Source organism: Polypterus senegalus, chromosome 3, assembly GCF_016835505.1.
Source record: "Polypterus senegalus isolate Bchr_013 chromosome 3, ASM1683550v1, whole genome shotgun sequence".
Lineage (NCBI taxonomy): Eukaryota > Metazoa > Chordata > Cladistia > Polypteriformes > Polypteridae > Polypterus > Polypterus senegalus.
This window is the reverse complement of record NC_053156.1, coordinates 145,928,259-145,953,010: the sequence shown is the minus strand read 5'-3', so window position 1 is coordinate 145,953,010 and position 24,752 is coordinate 145,928,259. Positions and strand designations below refer to the sequence as shown.

Sequence of the window (24,752 nt, the reverse complement as noted above, 5' to 3'; positions counted from 1 at the left end):
TTTGACGAAGTTTCATTGCAGCAACTCAAAATCGATGATTTGCAAGTTGGTGCATGGCCCAAAATATTTATGATATGTATGTCAATGGTATCAATTCCTTCATCCTCCAGGAACTGCCTGCATACTCTCACCATATGAGGCCGGGCATTGTTGTGCACCAGAAGGAACCCAGGACCCACTGAACCAGCACAGGGTCTGACAATGGGTCCTAAGATTTCATCCCGATACCTAATGGCAGACAAGGTGCCAGTCAAGGTCCCATTGTCTAGCCAGTAAAGATCTGTGTATCCTTCCATGGATATGCCTGCCCAGACCATCATTGACCCACCACCAAACCGGTCATGATGAATGATGTTACATGCAGCATAATGTACTCCACGGCTTGTCCAGACCCTTTCATGTCTGTCACATGTGCTCATGGTGAACTTGTTCTCATCTGTGAAAAGCACAGGGCGCCAGTGGTGGACATGCCAGTTCCTCCCACTAGAGGACGTCAGGCCCTCGGGCCACCCTTATGAAGTGTGTTTCTGATTGTTTAGTCAGAGACATTCACACCAGTGGCCTGCTGGAGGTCATTTTGTAGGGCTCTGACAGTGCTCATCCTATTCCTCCTTGCCCAAAGGAGCAGATACTGGTCCTGCTGATGGGTTAAGGACCTTCTATGGCTCTATCCAACTCTCCTAGAGTAACTGCCTGTCTCCTGGAATCTCCTCCATGCCCTTGACACTGTGCTGGGGGACACAGCAAACTTTCAGGCAATAGTACATTTTGATGTGCCATCCTGAAGAAGTCGGATTACCTGTGCAACCTCTGTAGAGTCCGAGCATCGCCTCATGCTAACAGTAGTGACACTGACCATAGCCAAATGCAAAACTACCGAAAAAAACAGTCAGAAAAGATGAGAAGAGAAAAATATCAGTGGCCTCCACCTGTTAAACCATTCCTGTTTCGGGGGTCGTCTCATTGTTGCCCCTCTAGTGTACCTGTTGTTAATTTCATTAACGTCAAACCAGCTGAAACTGATTAACAACCCCCTCTGCTACTTAACTGACCAGATCAATATACCAGAAGTTTAATTGACTTGATGCTATACTCAGATTAAAAAGTGTTCCTTTAATTTTTTTGAGCAGTATTATATATATATATATATATATATATATATATATATATATATATATATATGAATTCTTTTTCATTTCATTTTTCTTTATTATTTTAGTATGTATGTTACAGTAAAATAATATATGAAGCTGTAACACAAGTGAATGGGAGACAGTTTACAGGCTCAAATAATGGTAATTGCTCAACAGACCGAGGGGTTGGTGCTATACTTTAACTTTCCTCTTTTCCCCATAGAATAACTCAAGAATCACCCAAATGATGATCACATCCGGCTTATGATGTCACTTCCGGTTCCAATCCTCCAAGTCCCACCTCCAGAAGATGTCACTTCTGGTTCACAGAATGCCACCTGCTTAATACATCACTTCCTGCTATTTCATTATATAAATGTCCACCATTCTTACTTTGATCAGTTCTGTTTTGGACTCAAGTCTGTAAATACTAAGCTATAATATTTGACAATCATTTACTAAACAGGGACGATCCCCAAAACTTTGACTTTGTTTTGTGTCTTTTGTTAACGTAGCAACACTATAAGGAAAAAAGCCTCTTCTAGAAAAATGAAATGAATGACATTTGAATTCACCTTAAATAACCTTGATGCAATCATTCTTTAGACACATTACTCATTAAGATTTAACAATAAGGTACAGGAGCAGTTCTTAACCAGCTGAAATGAAGAGCAGTGCATACAAACAATGAAACGCAAAAGCCCAAATTTTTCCTGATGATTTTTTTTGTGTGAAAAATGATTACACAACACCCACTTTACAGATGGCTTCATGATAGTAAACAGAGCATTAAAACATGCTGTATCCTGAACATATGATGAAGAGTCAACTTAGAGTGTCATATCCCTTTTCCTTTGCCAACATGAAGATCTCTCTCTCTCTCTAGCATCCTCTTGAGGACAGTAATGAAAATCTACAGCAGAGAACGAAAAAGAGAGAGAGAGAGAGAAAGCGAAAGAGAAAGAAAGATGGCACTCCAACAACATCAGCAAAACAACCTACAAAACAGAAAAGGCAACTGACTTCTTTCTCTAGTTTAATCAACAGAGGTTTTCAATGATTTAAAATTTATTTTAATTAAATGCAGCAGTACACTTAAACAGTAAGCACAAAAGAGGGATAGGCGTCATTTTTGTGCTATTATCAGTTGACCTGATTCATTAACTATGAACATAGTGAGAATAATTGGGGTAAATCACAGAAACATTAAGCAGGAGCACAACCATAAATTAAAAACTGATTTGTCAACTTCTTCATGATGCACATAAAATTTATCCTGTTCTATACTTAGAGCACAATTTCTTGTTCTTTGTACTTGAATTCAAAGTAGATCAGCCTCCAAATTACCTGATGACAGTACAGAATATATGATTCTAAGATTAGTAGATATATTTGACAGAACAATAGTTTCCTAGAAATATATTTTGGATTCAGTACGCTATATATATATATATATCTTTCCATCCATCCTCTTCCGCTTATCCGAGGTCGGTGTCGCGGGGGCAGCAGCTTAAGCAGAGAGGCCCAGACTTCCCCCTCCCCGGACACTTCTTCCAGCTCTTCCGGGAGAATCCCAAGGCGTTCCCAGGCCAGCCGGGAGACATAGTCCCTCCAGCTTGTCCTGGGTCTTCCCCGGGGCCTCCTCCCGGTTGGACGTGCCCGGAACACCTCACCAGGGAGGCGTCCAGGAGGCATCCTGATCAGATGCCCAAGCCACCTCATCTGACTCCTCTAAATGCGGAGGAGCAGCGGCTCTACTCTGAGCCCCTCCTGGATGACTGAGCTTCTCACCCTATCTTTAAGGGAAGGCCCTGACACCCTGAAGAGGAAACTCATTTCAGCCGCTTGTATTCGCGATCTCGTTCTTTCGGTCACTACCCATAGCTCATGACCATAGATGAGGGTAGGAGCGTAGATCGACTGGTAAATTGAGAGCTTTACGGCTCAGCTCCTTTTTCACCACGACAGACCGATGCAGAGCCCACATCACTGCGGATGCCGCACTGATCCGCCTGTCGATCTCACGCTCCATTCTTCCCTCACTCGTGAAAAAGACCCCGAGATACTTGAACTCCTCCACTTGGGGCAGGATCTCTCCCCCAACCCTGAGAGGGCACTCCACCCTTTTCCGGCTGAGGACCATGGTCTCGGATTTGGAGGTGCTGATTCTCATCCCAGCCGCTTCACACTCAGCTGCGAACCAATCCAGAGAGAGCTGAAGATCACGGCCTGAGGAAGCAAACAGGACAACATCATCTGCAAAAAGCAGTGACCCAATCCTGAGTCCACCAAACCGGACCCCTTCAACACCCTGGCTGCGCCTAGAAATTCTGTCCATAAAAGTTATGAACAGAATCGGTGACAAAGGGCAGCCCTGGCGGAGTCCAACTCTCACTGGAAACAGGCTCGACTTACTGCCAGCAATGCGGACCAGGCTCTAACACCAGTTGTACAGGGACCGAACAGCCCTTATCAGGGGGTCCGGTACCCCATACTCCCGGAGAACCCCCCACAGGATTCCCCGAGGGACACAGTCGAACGCCTTTTCCAAGTCCACAAAACACATGTAGACTGGTTGGGCAAACTCCCATGCACCCTCCAGGACTCTGCTAAGGGTGAAGAGCTGGTCCACTGTTCCGCGACCAGGACGAAAACCACACTGTTCCTTCTGAATCCGAGGTTCGACTATCCGACGGACCCTCCTCTCCAGAACCCCCGAATAGACTTTTCCAGGGAGGCTGAGGAGTGTGATCCCTCTGTAGTTGGAACACACCCTCCGGTCCCCTTTTTAAAAGGGGGACCACCACCCCGGTCTGCCAATCCAGAGGCACTGTTCCCGATGTCCATGCGATGTTACAGAGACGTGTCAACCAAGACAGTCCTACAACATCCAGAGCGTTAAGGAACTCCGGGTGTATCTCATCCACCCCCGGGGCCCTGCCACCAAGGAGTTTTTTGACCACCTCGGTGACTTCAGTCCCTCATTGGAAGGCATGTTAGTGGGATTGAGGAAGTCTTCGAAGTACTCCTCCCACCGACCCACAACGTCCCGAGTCGAGGTCAGCAGCGCACCATCCCCACCATATACGGTGTTGACACTGTACTGCTTCCCCTTCCTGAGACGCTGGACGGTGGACCAGAATCTCCTCGAAGCCGTCCAAAAGTCGTTCTCCATGGCCTCTCCAAACTCCTCCCACGCCCGAGTTTTTGCCTCAGCAACAACCGCCGCATTCCGCTTGGCCTGCCGGTACCTATAGGACTCCTTCTTCAGCTTGACGGCATCCCTCACCGCCGGTGTCCACCAACGGGTTCGGGGATTGCCGCCACGACAGGCACCGACCACCTTGCGGCCACAGCTCCAGTCAGCCGCCTCAACAATAGAGGCACGGAACATGGCCCATTCGGACTCAATGTCCCCCATTCCTCCCAATCACGCCCTTCCAGGTCTCACTGTCATTGCCCACGTGAGCATACGCACAAACAACAGTCAGGACCCTTCCCCCCACCCGAAGGCGGAGGGAGGCCACCCTCTCGTCCACCGGGGTAAACCCCAATGCACAGGCTCCGAGTCGGGGGGCAATAAGTATGCCCACACCTGCTCGGCGCCTCTCACCGGGGGCAACTCCAGAGTGGTAGAGAGTCCAGCCCCACTCAAGGAGATTGGTTCCAGAGTCCAAGCTGTGCGTCGAGGTGAGTCCGACTATAATCTAGCCGGAATCTCTCGACACTCTCGCACTAGCTCAGGCTCCTTCCCCTTCAGAGAGGTGACATCCCACGTCCCTAGAGCCAGTTTCTGTAGCCAAGGATCAGACCGCCAAGGTCCCTGCCTTCAGCCACCACCCAACTCACACTGCACCCAACCTCCTTGGCCCCTCCCATAGGTGGTGAGCCCATGGGGAGGAGGACCCACGTTACCTCTTTGGGCTGTGCCCAGCCGAGCTCCATGGGTGCAGGCCCGGCCACCAGGCGATAGAGCCATCGAGCCCCACCCCCAGGCCTGGCCCCAGAGGAGGAGGGGCATATATATATATATATATACACAATACAGGTCAGATAGATAGATAGATAGATAGATAGATAGATAGATAGATAGATAGATAGATAATTCTCCTTACAGTGTCTGTATTGAACAGCAAGTCAAAGGTAGGTAATGAATAGCAACACTAATATTCAAGAAAAACTTTGGGTTCATGCCTCTGATACAAGAAGAACATGGATACAAGTTGTATGTTTGCATGCAAGTAAGAATTTCACTGAAAACAAAAAGCAAAAAAGTTAAATGAATGATAGTGGAGGAGGTGAATATACAAACAGGCCTGGCTGAAATACTTAAACCTGAAGTCACAAAATTAAAAATGTCCTGAACAGGGTGGGTATATTGTACTATTGTCTTTCAGTTACCATCTTAATAATTTTACGTTTAGGTTAAGAAATCACCAATAAATATTTAAAAAATGGATTATTAAGTGGTTAGACATTAGGGTGACAAAAATAGATAAACTATTCTGAGAGTCATTACCTTTGACAGTTTATGCCACAGATCATACAGGTATCGGAAAACTTTAGCATGTATATTTGGGCAGCAAATTCTGTTTACATCTCCTAGAATTCCTAGAATTCTTCTCCAAAGCACAGCAGCAGAATCTGGATGCCATCCTGCGAGACTTCCTCCTGCTATAATGCTGGTGTCATCAGCTAAACATTCACTACTGTCTGCAAGGATCAAAATCAAACAGCTATATAAGTAAAAATAATTTTAGGAATGGCAATATTAATAGTTCATCATTTTTTATACTTAGATATAGATATTTTAATTATTTAATTAGTAATAAAAATTAACAGTATTATTATACATATATATACACACACAGAGTACAGAAATAACAATAGAAATATTTCATCATTTTCAATATTTAGATGTACTGTAGATATTTTGTTTAATTAGTAACAAACAAATTCAAAAAAGCTTATTGACAGTTAGCCTAAAAGTGAAAATCACATTTGTAATAAATAAAATATGCTAAATTGCAAGAAATATTGCAAATAAATGAGAGGAGATGAAAAACTGTAGAGACAAAGACAAAGCAGACCAGCTGTCCCTTACAACATTATGAAATCCCTACATCTTCAGGCAAGGTATCAGTGCTGTTAGCTTTTACAATTAACTTGCACAAGCAAAAAAATCATCAAAAGCTAAAATACAGTGTTGAAAAATTCACTCAATCATCATAGCAAAAAACAAGATGTCTTCTTTTTTCTGTTTTTGTGTAGATTTGCTCACTTTTGTTGTCTGCACTATACAAGATATTATTGACCAGAGGGGACTGGGCAGTCTAATAGTCTGGAATCTCTGCAGATTTTATTTTTTTCTCCAGCCGTCTGTTTTTTTTTTTGTTTTTTCTGTCCACCCAGGCCATTGGACCTTACTCCTATTCTATGTTAATTAATGTTGACTTATTTTCTTTTCTTACTGTGTCTTTTATTTTTCTATTCTTCATTATGTAAAGCGCTTTGAGCTACTTTTTGTATGAAAATGTGCTATATAAATAAATGTTGTTGTTGATGTTTACACAGATTGTGCAAGTTTGATATCTGTTGCCTTGTCATGACCTCTTTCTCTTTCCCCTAGGTGATTAAATGATTGAAACTGAGTTTTCATATTCTCTATCTGCTTGCAAGCCGGTTTCTTACATACTGTTTGTACACATTTTTGGTGTCAATGGTTAATGGACATTGGAAGTCAGCAACTTTCCAGCCATGGGTAGTTGTGCTGGTGACAGACCAGTTTTCTTTAGTGATGTATTGCCACTGCTCTCTTGTATTTTCTCAGCAAGTTCATTATGGTTTGGACAGATCCATTAAACTTGATCATTAGACTGCAGATACTCAGGGCTTGACAGTACGTGTCTTAAGTCCCAGCTTACTGTAAAATCTCTTCACTTGCTAGCTGTCTTATCCTGTCTAAGAATACTATACCTGGCAACCCATGTCTTGCAAAGACTGATTTAAAATAAGTAATCACACACTTTCTTGTTGAAACACTAAGTTTGGAGAACTCTGGGTATCTAGTATAATGGTCAGTGTTCAAGACAAGTAGATATTCTGCATCATTGTAATCAAATAGATCTACTTCTACCTTCTCCAAGCTCATTTCAAGGACTGGACATCATTGACTCTCTAGGTTTATTGTTTAAGTACATACTACATATACATCCCCACAACTTCCCAATTTGTTTTGCCATTCAAGGCCAGAATTAAATGTCTCATTTCTAACATTTTGCAACTCCTTTGTTTCATAGATTTCTTTACTCCTCATTTCTTCTGAAATGACTAATTTCAAGCCTTTGAAAAGAAAACTCCTTTAAATGTTAAATCTTCTCTGAAGGTTCAGCATTGTTGTATTGGGAAAACATCGTTAATCAGGCAATCCTCTATATGCTGCTTCAATGACTAATTTCAGCTCCTCTTCTTTGAAAGCAGCTATTTTTAAACCTTTCCTCAGAAATAGTTAACTGATGAAAAATACATTTTGCATTGATCTCATCTTCCGTATTTACTTGATTTGCTCAGGAAAACAGTGATGTGAATCACAATGACTTGTTTCTATTTGACTTGAAAGTTGTACTTCTGCAGTATCATTAGCACCCTGTATTCTGGCTGGTGCTTTTGAGGTGACATCTTAAATATTATATCTAGTGGCTTGTGCTCTGACTCTTCTAAGCTTTTCAAAACTTTATATTTATCCTCCTAATACAACTATATTTCTGCTTCCATCAGTTTTCCAAGTAATATCATAATTTCTGAGAGTCTTGATATAAACTTTGTAGAATACTGCACTATTTCCATGGATTCCAAGGATGCTGTGTCTTCTGGTTCTGAGATTTCTTGAATTGTGATTGCTTTATTTAAACTTAGACCTTCCTTATTTAAAACATGTCCTAAATGGCTGATTTCGGTCAGTTAAAAATTGCATTTATTTAGGTTTATTCTTCTGGGCTTGCTCAACAATGCTCTGAAACTGCAACAACTCTGTTTCTTCACCCCACACTGGAATATCACCCATCACATTCATAAATCCCCATAATCTCTCTAGACTTGCTTTTAATTCTATTGGGACATTGATGGAGGATGGACTACTGACGAAATGTTTGGAACTATTTGTATAAGTTGCTCCTCTGGCACATATCTTAATCTTACAAACATTTTCTCTGAGAATGTCATTTTAACTTGTTTAATTTCAAACATTCTTTGAGTTAAACCCAATTCAACACACAACAGCTATCCCAAAAGTGCACATGCATTTTGTTTAACTATTTGAAACTCTGGGTCGGATAGATTGTTTTTTGCTAACATTGAGGATTTTCTTCTGCTATGGTGACATCATGTGGCCACAATATGTCACTAACTTGACTAGGATATATGTAACAGAACATTGTATTTTTACCACTTTACCCTTTGATTAACAAACGAACTGTGAAAACACAATGTTCATATTTGCCTTTGTAAAATTGAATGAAGTGTATGTGTCAATGCAATAAAAATCCTCATACATTTTTTACGTGCTCTATATGTTCTACCATGCTTATCGATGATTTTATTTTTTAACACTCTTCTGTTTGAGAGTGCAAAACTGACCTCCAGGAAGACAATCACAACTTTAATAACAGCACACTGTTGGGTAAGAATGTATAGTTAACTGGCAGTGACAACGGAGGTAAACCTTTTGGACAACAACTTTTTCTTGCCAAATATTTACTGGAGAATTAAAGGATAGAACATGTCCAGGTCTGTTTTACCAGATACAGTAAATGAGTAAACCTACTTTTACTTATCAACAGTATATGCTTTTCTTTATTTTAAGATTTTTTTATTTTTTTAACTTCATGCGCAGTTACTTTTTATTCCCAGCGTATTAAGCATTCTTGATGTATTTCACATGTAACTTTTAAATATGTTAACTGTGAATGTTATAAATCTGTAAATCAGAAGATGTTTTGTGTCTATAGCTATAAATGCTACGGAACATGAAGTATAAAACACTGATTCTGTCATTAATGTTAGAATATTCTACAGCGATCATAAGATCCCATTTCGTTATGAAACTTGACTCAGAAATAAGATTATGAACACTTTAAATAAGACTGATTTAGCCAAAAATGTTTGCTTTCACATTCATTTTAACATTGATGGGGCAGATGTGTGAGTTTTGACAGTGCTGTGAAAAAGTAAAATCGAGTCCACAGTACTAAGGACTTAAACGATTGTGTGCTGATTCCATATCACAGCCTGCTTTGACAAAACTGAACTTACTACTAGCCCTTGTTGAGACGATACAAAGAATTTTCTTCTTTGTACACCCCTCCCCTAACTTCTCCCCGCTACCTTCCCGAGACAAGATAGCATAAATTAAGACTCAAACCAATCCTGAGCATTAAGCCACTCCAGCACAGGAACAAACACTCAAATAAAATGATGTTGACCAGTAACATTATACAAAAGACTAGAAACAGCAACATGTGGATAGCCATTTGTACTTTATTATTATTATTATTATTATTATCATCATCATCGTCATCATTATCCATTAAGCAATCTGCTCTGCCAAACACCTGCTAAACTTCAGATTTGGCCCGACACGTCTACCATTTGTTCCCAAAAATGAAATGCTGTCTTATGCCTGTGTTAAAAATAAAGATGTCAAGTTAGATACAGACATGTACTATACGCAAATCTGTACTTTTATATGTACTCATGGAATTAGACGTTTGTGAGTCTGTAATTGTATTTTACCTGTGAACACTGTACAACGCCCTGAGTCTGCACTAAGCACACAGAAATAACATGAATTGAATTGAACTGGTTGCACAACCAAGAAAAAACATTTTTATTCTAGTGTCACTAAAAACCTTTGTGAACATTACAACAAATATATTATTGGTATATAACTTACTGTATTTTGAAATGTAAAACTTTTTGTTTTTACTTATGTTTCTGCCAACATGGCAGACTCATTTAGTAACAAAATGCTATTCAATATATACAAACAAATGCTATAGGCTGGAGTCCGGTCAAGGTATCTTTCCTGCCCTGCACTCAATTCTTGCTGGGACAGGCACCAGCTATCCCAAAAACCTGTCCTGGATAAGCATGTTAGAATGATGGAATGACGAACAAAGGAATGCATACAAAAATATTCTTTATAGTCTCTTCAACCATACAAGGGTTTAGGACAGACAAGAGCTTTAAATACCTACTATAAGACAATAAGAAATATAATTCAGTGTTTGTGTGCTGAGCACTCAAACTGAACTAATTTGACTCACCAGTTAACCCAGTCCATGATCTCTTTCTGCTTATTAAAAAATTCTTTTAAAAGCTAGTTCTCTCTTGGGGATGGGGAAGCATTATTCACCATTTTGATTTCATTTTGGGTAGCACTGTAAACAAACAGAACTCTTTGCTGAAAAACTGTGCAAGTTCAAAAACAATGATTTGACTTTTTTTCTCATTTCACTGTGAATGAAAATCTTTTAGAAAACGATCTGAAAATGCTGTAATACACAATTCAGAAACACTCTTCAAATCACCACCTGTTTGAGACAGCACCATCCAAGAAGCCAAACCACTGGTCTAAATGCTGATTTGCAGGTGGAAATGAACTCCTTAGCCAGGGGTCACCAACCTTTTTGAAACTGAGAGCTACTTCAAGGGTACTGAGTAATACGAAGGGCTAGTTGTTTGATACAAACTTCTTGAATAACATAAAGTTGCACGGTTCACCTTTAATGATATCTATACTAATAAAAGGCAAAGCCATCACTCACTCACTCACTGAATGAAACCCCCACCCAAATCTCTCTCACTCACTCACTCACTCACTCACTCACTCACTCACTCACTCACTCACTCACTCGCTTCAAAATTCATGAATGGCAGAGTTGCTGAAACACTAATCAATCAAGCACTAGTTTGAAGAGATGATATATAATGAGAGGTTAGTTCCACTTTGAGCAGCAGATGAGTTCACATCAATACAACAGACCTCTCGCTCAGACAACACACAGCATAGTCAATAGAACAGCATTAAGACCAGGCTACCAAAATAATTTTAAAAAACCACAGCCAATAAATGCACTGCAGTCTTAGTAAGAATATTAATCAAAAGATACAGAATATAGTAATAACGCACTCAACATCAGAACAATGCATCATCAAGTCATACAGCACATAAATACTGTTAAAAGCAAAAGAGACAATGCAGCAGGTGCAGGACACGTGCGCACAACACCAAAGCACAGAAAGTGATCAAAGTACAAATTTGCCCCGTATAGAGCTCCCTTAGTACTTGTACACTAAAACTTGGTTAGGACTGCCCATGTCCAGGTCATCCATATGGATCAAACTTAGTATTTGTTATTCAACCTGACTGTGTTTGCTGTATTTGGCAAGCCCCAATCCTAACACTTGATAACTGAATTGTTTTGCCAATATGAGGAACTTTCTGTGAAATTTCAGGTAGTCATGTAATTAAGGTGTAGAAGCAATGTTGTTGAAATTTGATTAACTGTGCTTGGTAATTATTAACGGTCCACATTGTTGACAACCTCCTGACAAAGGTAATGCTGAGTTACTATCCGTGCCAATTAACCAATTGGGTATGATTTGTCATCATACTCACCAGAGTAGCGCCTATCAATTAAAAAAATCCACTATTCAGTTCTTTGTGAATCTACAAATATGTAAAATATGTATATTATAAATCAAAGACTTTTTTTTCTCACTGAAAGATGATTAATTGATGGACCTAGCAGTCTAATTGGATGGGATTGGCTCCCTGAGGCCCATCCACAGTGTCAAGTATGATTTTAGTACAGCTATATTGAAATGCTGAGGCAAGTACTGGATACATACATAAATTGTTTTACATAAAGAAAGCCAACTATCCATCAAGGGAAGCGAAGCCGGGTCTCCTAACTGCGAGGCAGCAGTGCTAGGAGTCCAAGCTGTCATGTTATAGACACTGTCAGTTGCAGACAATTCTTTTTGCACGTCATTACACCCCATGACTGCAAATTCATCAAAGAGTTTAAATATAACCTGGTATTATATTTATAGTCTGAAGTGTACAGAGTAAAGAGAAAAGGAAACAGGACTGATATTTGTAGTGTTCCAGTGTTGCTCACATACTGAGATCTGTCAAACAGTCCATTATCCAAGACACCATAGGCTCATCCACCTGATTGTCTCTGAACTTACTCCTTAACAAGGATGACCGGATGATACTAAGGGCACTGTTGAAATCAAACAACATAATCCTCACTGTGCTGACAACTTTGTCCAGGTGAGAAGAAGCCTTGTGAAGCAAATGGATAATTGCATCCTCCTTTCTAATCCACCTGGAAAACTTGTTATTAGTCATTCCAGCTGAAGCAATAGGAGCTATAATATAACAGGGATAGTATTGGGTGACTGGTCATTTAAAGAAATTGGCAGTGGAAGAGAAAAATGAATAAAAATTGGTTCAGGGCATTTCCCCACTTCACCTTCCAGCACTTGATCCCTGGATTGCTTGAGACCAGTAATTATGCACTTTTGTATGTATGTCTTTGATAGACAGCTTTCATGTTATTTGGATTGAGTTTGATTTCTATTTTAACTTTGTAAGCTTCCTTCCTTCAAATCAGCTTTTTCTTCAGCACTTGCTGTTTCATCAGAGCTTCTTTGTCACCAGATTTGATGGCTCTCTGTTTCTCATTCGAGAGCCTTTTTTTAGCTCGTTAGTAATCCAAGGCTTGTTGTTTGGAAAGCAACACACAGCCTTTGAGGGTATCACAGTGTTGACACAAAAGTTAACATAGTCTGTTTTTTAAAAAAACTGCTAAAAACCCATTACTTTGATATGGCTTTTTCGTAGCGGCATTTCAGTTGCATTCCTAATAGACTATATGGGTATAGAATTATATTCTTCAGGAATCTGCAATCTATACTAATCCCCACTATTCTCTGCTGCCTTTTCCAGTTCTTCTGTGGTGGTGATCTGCACCAACACTACCTGATGTAGGCACCGCACCACGCAGCCCCCTGAGATGATGGAATGACTGGGTGACTCAGCTGTCCACAAGACCAACTTCATCAAATCCTCTCATGTGAAGCATGAAAACTAAGAGGTTTTAATTTAGGAACATTTATGTTAGGTAGAATGCCTGGTGGGGCTGGGAGGTCTTTTGGCCCTGGAACCCCTGCAGATTTTATTTTTCTCCAGCCTAAATGGAGTTTTTATTTTGTCCACCCAGCCATCTGACCTTACCTTGTTTTGTTATTTATTCTTTAATATTATTGCCTTACGTTATTTTTTCTTTTCTTTTCTTGTAACTTTCTCTTTGTCATCTTGTAAAGCACATGTACACTGTTGTATGAAAATGTGCTATATAAATGTTGTGATGCAGTGACCAAGTTCTTCACTATAACCCCATGTGACTTTTCCCAGTATGTCATTTGGAAGCAGTTAGTTATTCAGAGACATTTCAGCATTCAGACTCCGCTTCCTCACTATTCTTATGGTAACAGGCTGACATCTAATAGACTTGCAGCTGAGAAGAAGATGAATCAGGCTATGTGGTTCGATCTGCGCAAAGGTCCCAGTAGTTTACAGTTAAAGGCATCTTTAACATTTGAATACAGTAGGTCCAGTTTGTTATTTCCATGTGTGGACCATGACACAAACTAATGGAAATTCATCATAGTATCTTCCAAAGTCACATGGCTAAAGTCACCAAATATCATAACTGAAGAATCAGAATGAGTCACCATTAAAGTGTTGATGACAGAGTGACTCATTTCCACTGCTGAATCCCCATTTGTAGAGAGAGGGACATATACATTAAAAAGGAAGATATAATTCGTCTCCCTTGGCAAATAACGCTGACGAATTCCAACAGCCAGAAAATCAATGACTTACAAACTATATTTTTAATTGTAATAATCTGCCTTTTATGATCAATCCTCATTCACATAGATAACCAGTCCCCCTTGTGTATTTTTACTACATCATACTGGGACTTTGTCAGCTCGAATAACATTAAATCTGTCCAGCATTAAAATGGTATCAGGTATATCAGGTTTAATCCAGCTCTTCGAAAAACACGAAATGCCACTGTACTTGTATGCTCCATGACTGACTGTAAGAGCATATAGTTCATCCATCTTATTTGAAAATGATTGAATACTGCCCTTTACAATGTATAGTAGACCAGTTCTAAAACCTTTTTGTCTTTCTTTTACTCTCGTGTTAGCATGTCATCATTTTCGTCTTCAGACAAACAACTCTTATGGTACAGTGAAACTGATTTGCTTAGGCACTCGCAATTGCCACGCAAGTAGCTGATTACAGGAGTATTAATAAACTTTTCTTGTATTTTCTCTGTGTCTATTACACTTCCAGATGTTGCAAGCATTAGGCAGCCTTTAGGTTCTCTTTGCGACTCCATCCAAGTTCCCAATCCATTTAAAGTGCAGTCAAGACTAGCCAGAACCTGGGTTTGCATGCTTTTAAAATTGTCTGAAAATTAAAAACCCATTTACCCTATTTCTAATGGTTACTACTATTAGTGACAAACCATAATCCAGAACAAATGTAATCTTAATCAAGACCAGTATATAGTAAAACAACTTCAGAAACAAAAAGTATAATAGTAAAGAAAAGAGTAAAAAATACATATCATCTCTAAAAGACTGTTGCTTGCTCAGTGCTCAGGAAAACAAAAAGAGTAGAATGCTGGCATTCAAGCTTTTCTTTTGCATTCTGCCATTGTCTGCCTAAAACATGGAGACTCAAAGCACCTCTCCTCGGTCCTCAATCTGCTTTGGAAGCGATCGATATCTTCCGCTCGACTGATACCCAGCCTATATAATCCCTGTAGCAGCGCCCATTTAGTTCAAAATCCTTCTGTTTAGTTTAAAGCTCTTCACGTGTGTTGATCAATTTTGCATCCTTGTCCTGTAGCACGTTTTTCAAAACAGTCCCCCAGATTGATGCTTACTTCATTATGTTGCTATTTTTTGTAAGTCACTTTGAATAAAATAAAGTGAATAAATGCAAATTTATATTTGACTCTTGCATGTTCTCTCAATCGTTATCCCATGGGATAATAAAGTTTATCTAATCTAGTCTGTTAATAGTGTATTTGCAGCTGAGCTTATGTATTTAAACAACTTGGTACAGAGTGCTCTTGTGTAGTGTAGTGAGATGAGGGCTGAGACAGTGATGTTTTGTTCTCTCATTTTTCTGTTAATTATTTTATTTTAGTTTGCAAAAATGTTTTTTAATTAACTGCTTTTTTTATTTTAGAATAAGAACCTGGACAAAAAGCAAATAAACTGTACTAAAAGCAATTTGATTGTCAAAAATATTTTGATGCGAAAAAAGTAACACTTCATGTTGACAGGCAAAAGCATTTATCTGATAATTTTAAATATAAAATTTAGTAACTTAAAAGTTAATCTTTTCACATTACAACCTTTAGGATAGTGTTGGGGCTCTTACTTAAGAGGCTTTCTTTAAAATATCATATAAACTGCAATAGATGTGGTTTCATCTATGATCATCAACTGAAAGCCAGCTGGTTTTATATTTTTTGAAAATATTTTACAAAAAAAATAAATACTTTAAAAATAGAAATTGTTCAGCAAATACTCTAAAGCATGGTTTCACAAAAATATAGAAGAAATGTACCCAGATCTTCAGTTATATGCAAAACCGAGTGGTGCATGTTGTCATCCAAAAGAGGGGGAGAGTCTTTGCAGTCAGGTAAGACAATTAATGGTGGAGAAGCAGAGGTAATAAGGGATTGTGAAGAAGGCTCAAAGTAAGTTGACACGTTGCCATCTGAACCTAAACATAAAACAAAAGCCTACTTTAAAAAAAAATAAAAAACAGCAAATCAAAAACACATTGGGAATGTTTTATCCCCTCCACATTATGATCATGCATCAGTGAAACTGAACTATACATGATATTCAGAAAATAATAAATTGTCAAGAAATTGTCAAGAAAAATAATTCTAATTACATTAGTATTTTAAAGTCACACACATACTTTCTAACATTATCTAAAATAGATCTTAAATAAAACCAAATGGAATGCATAAAGCATTTGGGTGGGGTACCAAACTCTAGCTTTATACCAGACTTGATTGCTTTATGCTGTATTTGGCCTAAGCTGAGTTTGGATAAACTAGACACAGTACATAAGCCCAGTGATATACATTGGGATGCAAAAGTTTGGGCAACCTTGTTAACACACACAGTGATATTTGAGAAGTGAAATTAAGTTTATTGGATTTACAGAAAGTGTGCAATAATTGTTCAAACAAAATCAGGCAGGTGCATAAATTTGGGCACCGTTGTCATTTTATTGATTCCAAAACTTTTAGAACTAATTATTGAAACTCAAATTGGCTTGGTAAGCTCAGTGACCCCTGACCTACATACACAGGTGACTCCTATAATGAGAAAGAGTATTTAAAGGGGTCAATTGTAAGTTTCCCTCCTCCTTTAATTTTCTCTGAAGAGTAGCAACATGGGGGTCACAAAACAACTCTCAAATGACCTGAAGACAAAGATTGTTTACCATCATGGTTTAGGGGAAGGATACAGAAAGCTGTCCCAGAGATTTAAGCTGTCTGTTTCCACAGTTAGGAACATATTGAGGAAATGGAAGACCACAGGCTCAGTTCAAGTTAAGGCTCGAAGTGGCAGACCAAGAAAGATTTCGGATAGACAGAAGCGATGAATGGTGAGAACAGTCAGAGTCAACCCACAGACCAGCACCAAAGACCTACAACATCATCTTGCCTCAGATGGAGTCACTGTGCATCGTTCAACCATTCAGCGCACTTTACACAAGCAGATGCTGTATGCGAGAGTGATGCAGAGGAAGCCTTTTCTCCGCCCACAGCACAAACAGAGCCGCTTGAGGTATGCTCAACCACATTTGGACAAGCCAGCTTCATTTTGGAATAAGGTGCTGTGGACTGATGAAAGTAAAATTGAGTTATTTGGGCATAACAAGGGGCGTTATGCATGGAGGAAAAAGAACACAGCATTCCAAGAAAACACCTGCTACCTACAGTAAAATATGGTGGTGGTTCCATCATGCTGTGGGGCTGTGTGGCCAGTGCAGGGACTGGGAATCTTGACAAAGTTGAGGGATGCATGGATTCCACTCAGTATCAGCAGATTCTGGAGACCAATGTCCAGAAATCAGTGACAAAGCTGAAGCTGCGCCGGGCTGGATCTTTCAACAAGACAACGACCCGAAACACTGCTCAAAATCCACTAAGGCATTCATGCAGAGGAACAAGTACAACGTTCTGGAATGGCCATCTCAGTCCCTAGACCTGAATATAAATGAAAATCTGTGGTGTGAGTTAAAGAGAGCTGTCCATGCTCGGAAGCCATCAAACCTGAATGAACTAGAGATGTTTTGTAAAGAGGAATGGTCCAAAATACCTTCAACCACAATCCAGACTCTCATTGGAACCTACAGGAAGCGTTTAGAGGCCGTAATTTCTGCAAAAGGCGGATCTACTAAATATTGATTTCATTTCTTTTTTGTGGTGCCCAAATTTATGCACCTGCCTGATTTTGTCTGAACAATTATTGCACACTTTCTGTAAATCCAATAAGCTTCATTTCACTTCTCAAATATCACTGTGTGTGTCTCCTATATGATATATTTAACTGACATTTTTTATCATAACAACCAATGATTTATACAGGAAAATAATGACTATTAACAAGGTTGCCCAAACTTTTGCATCCCACTGTAGTTCCAGATTTGGAAGGGAACACTTGCATCTCAGATTGTACTGATTTGGAAACAGTTTCAACCTTGGTCTCCCGTAATTCCAGCCCAGTCTAAAAAACAAACAGCAAAACTCTGACCAGTGGGAAGGAGGAGACAAATCACTGAACACATAAAGTTAAACAGGAGAAGGACACTAATTCTAACAATGACTAAAAGGAATTGAAAAGAAAAGGTAATATCTATGAATGGTCTTTACTTGTACAAGGTGCCCAATTAAAACAAGAATAAAAAATCTCACTTCTAAAACTTAAAATATTTAGCAATTTGCAGATCATTAAAAGATTATGTGATAGAAATGAGAGATTGGAAAATATGGCTAACTTAGCAGAAGGTGCAAACAGTAGCACAGAAGATTTCATACACTTAACTTTATAGCATGAAATGGTTTCAAAAATTTGAACAGTTCTAAAACAGTGGTTCTCAACCTTTGATACGCACAAAGTTACCAGGTAATACACAAGAGAACACATAACACCCACATTACAAAAAAGAGAAAGAGAGAAAACACCATTGCACAAGAGAGAGAAGCCAACACAGCTGCAGTTATAAATTAAGAACCACTTCTTCTCGGATGGCTGTGATGATTTCCTCTTAGCTAAGTGGGAAGGAATCTGCCTCTGATGCCATGGTTCATTGGAGAGTGCTTGACTGATGTACACAACAGGATTTTCTGTTAACAGTTTATTTAAGCATACTTTAAATATTCAATAAATGAGCCTAGGATATTAAGAGCAGACAAATGAATACCTTACATTAGGATTATATGACAAAAGTAATTTGAGATTTTTTTCAATGATCTTCTGTTATTTGTTGGTGTTGTTCAAATTTGCTCCCCTATGAAGCATGCTGTATCAGGAATTCTGTTATGTCCATTCTTTAGCAAAACATGATGTTTAGTTTTTCTAACCATCATAGCAAAAATCGCGAATATCGCAAAGTGAGTATACGAGTACAAAAAATATTTTTCTTTTTTTTTTTAATAAAGTCATATGTCATTTGCAACTTATTTTTCTTCTTCTTTTGATCTGAGTACATATGGCAATTATATATTTTTGTACATTGTAAGTATAATTTAAACATTTAAATTTTTACCTCATATCAGACCACACTATTGCCCATATATTACAAAAATCAATAGGCACACGTTATACACTTTACAACATTATTAGTATAACATCGAATAAGTTTATGCTTTAAGTATGTGTTTAGTATTTCTTGTATCGAATTTCCTTTCTTCCTACACTTACCCAGATCTTCACAGTCACAGAACACACATTAAATGCATGTATTCCAAATAACAATATACTGTATTATTTACCCAATACAACTCCAGGAACCTCACACAAAGATAAGGAGCCTTGGCTTGAGCTGGGAGAACTTTTTGCCCAAGATGAGCTCCGTCAAGGCGGAGAATGGGACAGCAGGCTGCCTGCTGCTTGCACTGATTGACACATTTGCATAACAAAAGACGCTGATGGAGAGCTGCAAAGGGATTTAAGGTGTGCCCGGATTACGAGTTTTTTTGTAGGCTTCAGGGATTCTAGTGTTAAAACTCATTCCTATAGAATTCTCAAGTTATCCACATAAAACACAGCTTTACATCAACTTTGTTCTCTCTTTCTGTACTCCTGCAATTTACATAACATATGCATTGTCATCCATAATATTAGGGCCAAAGACATATATATATATATATATATATATATATATATATATATATATATATATATTCCCCTCTACTCCACAGTTTAAAATTACAAATCCTAAAATTCAGACATGATTAAAATGCAAATTGCTGACATTTATTCAAGGATATTTGTATAAAATTCAGTCACATCATGTAGAAATTACAACACTTTTTATTATACCTGGTCTCTAAGTCTCAGGGAATCATAATGTTTGGGGCAATTGGTGTCACAGGTGTTTGTGAATACTCAGACAAATCCATAAATGTGGAATATACACTTTAATCATGTCGGAACTGTCTGTCTTTACTGGGGTAAATCAAAGAAATATGTGTCTTTATCCCAAACATTACGGAGGGCACGGTATGTTAATTAGTATTTCACATTACTTTGAAATCATACATGCTGCTCCCAAAAGCTCAACATTTAGGGGCAATGCAAACATGATGCTAAACAACATATCAATGATATAGTTATGAATAATGAACCACAACCACCTTTGTTCAATCCTTAAAAAATGCATGATATTTATATATGGGTCTCAGGATTCTCATGCCACCATATAGCAAGAATTAAGAGCTTTACTGGGATCAACTGCCTCTTCCTTCTACCTTGGTCAGAGAAGATGTAGTACAAATGCCTATAAGCAGATACATATATAAAATAAGGATGCAAGCAATCAGAATTGACATGCACATGGTGCCCATTGCCAAACCGCAAGCAGCCGTTTGAATGTATCCTACCACCCCACTGCAGAAAACAGAAAAAGATAGATGAAATGTAAATGAAAGCCCCTGCCGTTCACATCAATGATTATGCAGAACAAAAACTAAATACACAAACACTAATGGGAAATGGACAGTATTACCTTTACAGGTTAAACATGTTGACAGTAATTAGAGGAATTTAAAATAAAGTAATTATAATATTAAAGGGGTAATCTGTTCTTCTTAAATTCTTTGAATAAATAAATAATCATCAGGAGATCCATAGCCAAAGGTGATTTACTAAATGTGTAGCTCAGGATAGTCAATGGAGAACTCAAGGCTGAAGACAGTGTAGTGTCTTAAAGAAAAGGTGCCAAGCAATTCAGAATCATCTAAAGCTTTGTTTGCCTTGGCTGAAGTATTGTAGAATATATACTGATCACCAAGAGAGAGAGACAGAGGTCGAGATGTGTAGGAAAGACTATTTAGGAGTGATGCTTAATTCCATCGCCATGTTAATTGTCTGTCTACCAGTGGCCATTTTAGCACTGATGTCATGATAAAAATAAGTTTATGCGATTAAAAAAAAAAATTCCTGGAATTTCTTTGACTCTCAAATAACTGTCATTTTAATAACTGTTGATATACCAGGAGGGTGAGATGTGCTGTCCCATGTGAGCTCTATATAGCGGGCTGAAAGGAATGGACAGCAAGCAAAATGGTTAGACGAAGCTAAAGAAGGAAAGCCAGCACCTTGCTACCTTCTTTACCAATTCTTATGCAGTCTAGTCAAAGTTTGTTACAACGCTGATGATCTTCAATATTGGTGAGCTTTGCTGACAGTGACTCCACATTCCTATTAAAATATCAATTTCCACAGTATGGCAGTCAGTTACAGCTTTAACAGAGCTGAAGTATTTCTGTAGCATCTTGAAGTCACCCTTTAAGGTATTAATATTATCCTGGAGCTCAGTGTGAATCTGCTGGATAATATAACATAAACAGTTCACCTGCTCCACAGCAATTTTTTTGTTTTCCTAAACAGAAGAAACTATGAGGGAAGAAATGGTGTTTCCTCTGAGCTGCCTTCAAGTCGGGTACCTTGTTATCCTGACCTGGACTTTATTTGTGAGCAGTCCATATTAGAATGTTCCAAGGTTAAGATGAATCTTAAATATTGTTTTAAAGAGGTTTAGATGACAAAGGAGAATCAGATGTGATCAAAAAATAGAAAATGCACAAGCAGAAGCTAAGCAGCAATTAGTAGTGGGCTTAACACGATACCTCTCATGCACCTATATTTATTTCCACCCCTTTTACAGCTTGACTGTGAAAAGGCGTAAGACCTCTTAAGTTATGTTTAACATGTGGTTTTTCATTTGCGTTGTTAAGATGTTCTTACCCTGATTAAATCTCTGTACTTTAACCCTTCAGCTATTTTTCTGGTCTAGATCCTCTTCTTTATAAATTAAGGGGAAATTCTAAACATAACTTACCATTTCCATCTATCTATCCATTATCCAACCTGCTATATCCTAACACAGGGTCACAAGGGCCAATCCCAGCCAACACAGGGCGCAAAGGCAGGAGCAAATCCCGGGCAGGGTGCCGGCACATTGCAGGGCACACACACCCATGCACCAAGCACACACAAGGGACAATTTAGGCTTGTTAATGCACCTAACTTGCATGTCTTTGGGGAATGTCTTTTTTAGAGGAAACCCACGCAGACACAGGGAGAACATGCAAACTGCACACAGGAAGGACTCGCGAAGTGAACCCAAGTCTCCTTACTGCGAGGCAGCAGCGCTACCACTGTGCCACCGTGCCACCCACTTACCATTGCACATTTTGTTATTTACTATTTTGTTGATGCTTCTGACTAGTGATGAGTAAACATTGCAGAGTTCGCTTTGCTGTGAGTTCAGCAAAATCAAAGAAATATTTGTTAAATTCACCAAACTTAGCAAAATATATTTAAGTCAACAAGGAAGGAGGAACTGAACTAGTTTTGAGTGGATTATAATGGTAAAATGGTATTTTAAGAGTCTCTGGGAGCTAGGGAAATACTTGCCAACTATGCTGAACTGGTTATTGCAGTCAAATATGTAATTCTAGCTCTGAGACAGCAGTGCTAACCATTGCACCACCATGCCTCAAACAACAAAGGGTGCAAACAGAACAAAACAAAAAAAAATGGCCATAAACTAGCAAAAAGTAAATAAAATATAAATACAGAAAGCCGATGAAGCAATTGAGACAAACGGCACCTGTAGCTGCTTGAGCCCACAAAACCAAGGAGATCAAGCCAGCCATTCTATTATTTATTTAAAAACGGGCCAGCTGTTCAGCTGCAGACCCACTACACTACCACTGTGTATGTCCAGCATTACAGTAAGCAGGCATGAAATTTTTGTGCATGGTTGCTAAAGCTCTGTGATGTCAGGCTGTCCTCGTGGAGCATCATGGGGTGCCTGGAAAAAAATGTCTGCCTAATCTGGCTGCAAGGAAAATTTCCAGGAAAATATTTGGCGAACAAGGTCACAAGCGAACACAGCATATTTTGAGCTGATCTTAAATATAAATGACAATAGTTCTCTTCAATGATAATCTACATGTCGCTTGTCGTTGTTTTAAGAGCTGGAAGAGCATGATGTCTTTTTGCCAAAAGCATTCCAACAAATGCTTGGTTAGATGTCCGTGAACTTGTTTTAAATGTTGTCTCACTGCCTTGTCTCGCGGGACGTTAATGTGTCTCTCGTGGGACGTCAAATTGTCTTCCAAGAAGATCATGTCTCGACTATATAGTCTCCATCCCAATTTTTTTTTTTTAAATATAGAGAAGTATCACCAATATATCAATTTTTATTTTAATTCATAGATTTTTTTTTTACCCTTTACCATACATCCCAACTCCCTTGTTTCTGTAGATAAACATGGCCATCAAAAACCACCTAAATAGGGTGTCAACCCATCACTGGGCACACTCCCATACTCCCTATTTTGTCCATGTATAAACCATGTAATGCAATCAACAAGGCTGTCCAACTCTGTTTAAGTACAGTACAAGAGTCCACTGATTAGTGCTGTAGTCTTACTGGTCCAGGAACCTAAGCTCTAAAGTCAGCTCATTCACTCTGTACAATTTTTAGTTTATCCCTGGTCTAGACAGATTTTCACCAGATAATCCTACATTTCTTCAAAAACATTGAACAAACTCCCCTGGCCCAATGGGAAAATACAGATATGTCTAACAAAGCTACTCAAGGAGGGAAAAATACATTTTCTTTATTGTGTGTGTCTGTTTAAATCTCTAAAGGAAATTGGCTTAATTGTGGATCATTGTCCAAAGCTGAAAAAACGCATGACAATAAAAACAATTAAGTGGGTAGAGAGCATCTCTCTCTTCATTTTACTGAGAAATAAAAATAAGGTGCTTTTATAATCTATTTGAGAATTATGAACATGTTTCAATTATGCATTGTTCAAAAAAACCTGCAGTATCTGCAGAGTTAATGCTCATAATATTGCTGAGAATTACTATGTGTGAAGACTTAGTGACCTGTTTTGCTGAGTCTACAATATGGCATTTTTACAAAATAAAAAGGAAAGAAAAATGAGAGGCCTTTTCCAGGAAAATTCTCCTTGTTCATATTTTACAATGAATGTTATACATGAATATTTTTTTCTTTGTGGGTGGTTATAGTAATTTCTCTGAACTCCCAGCTTAATGCTAGGCTGCAGTATAGATTCTGAAACATATTTAGGTAAACTACTTAAGTGTCAAAGCAGAAGTTAATCTAAAAATTGTAAAAGATAATTTGATGAGGTAGAATATATGGACAACTAACATGGAGCGTTAAAAGCTAGTCAAAGCTTTACACTCTATCTGAAGGCATAGTTTTTGATGGATTACACTCTATAAAGTGTGGATTAGAGACAAAACAGGAAAATATGACTTAACTATTGGCTGCAAGTTATTGTTTCCTTCATATGTGCACACAGTGCAGAACAGAATGGGTTATGCATAAGTTGCATACATTTTTAAAAAAAATCAGATTTCCGTCATCTTATTTAATTTTCTACTAATTTACAAACAACTTTAATATCAACTTTAAAAGTAAACTAAATGTTTCACAAAATATATGTTAAATACGTTTTGACTACTGCACCTACATAAGGTCCCATGAAATCAGACTATATACTATAATTTGAACACTACCCAGAAGACTGCAGAATTTGAGAATAAATGGAACACCAATATATATGTTTTATGTAAACGTGGTGCACCATCTAAATCAGCCTTGGCAAATGCCATGTACCTGCCACCCTGAAATGGAGAAACAGACTAAAACAATGG

At 38.7% G+C, this 24,752-nt stretch overlaps 1 protein-coding gene across 1 annotated transcript in view; it reads right to left on the bottom strand.

Annotated features, from left to right (window-relative positions):
• The window catches only part of ralgapa2 (Ral GTPase activating protein catalytic subunit alpha 2), a 627,566-nt gene that overhangs the window by 375,623 nt on the left and 227,191 nt on the right, over positions 1-24,752 (bottom strand). The window contains exons 22-23 of the mRNA XM_039749771.1: positions 15,865-16,023; positions 5,653-5,846 (exon numbers count right to left, since the gene is read on the bottom strand). Of these exons, the coding sequence (XP_039605705.1) occupies positions 5,653-5,846; positions 15,865-16,023 (353 nt within the window). The remainder of the gene's footprint in view (positions 1-5,652; positions 5,847-15,864; positions 16,024-24,752) is intronic.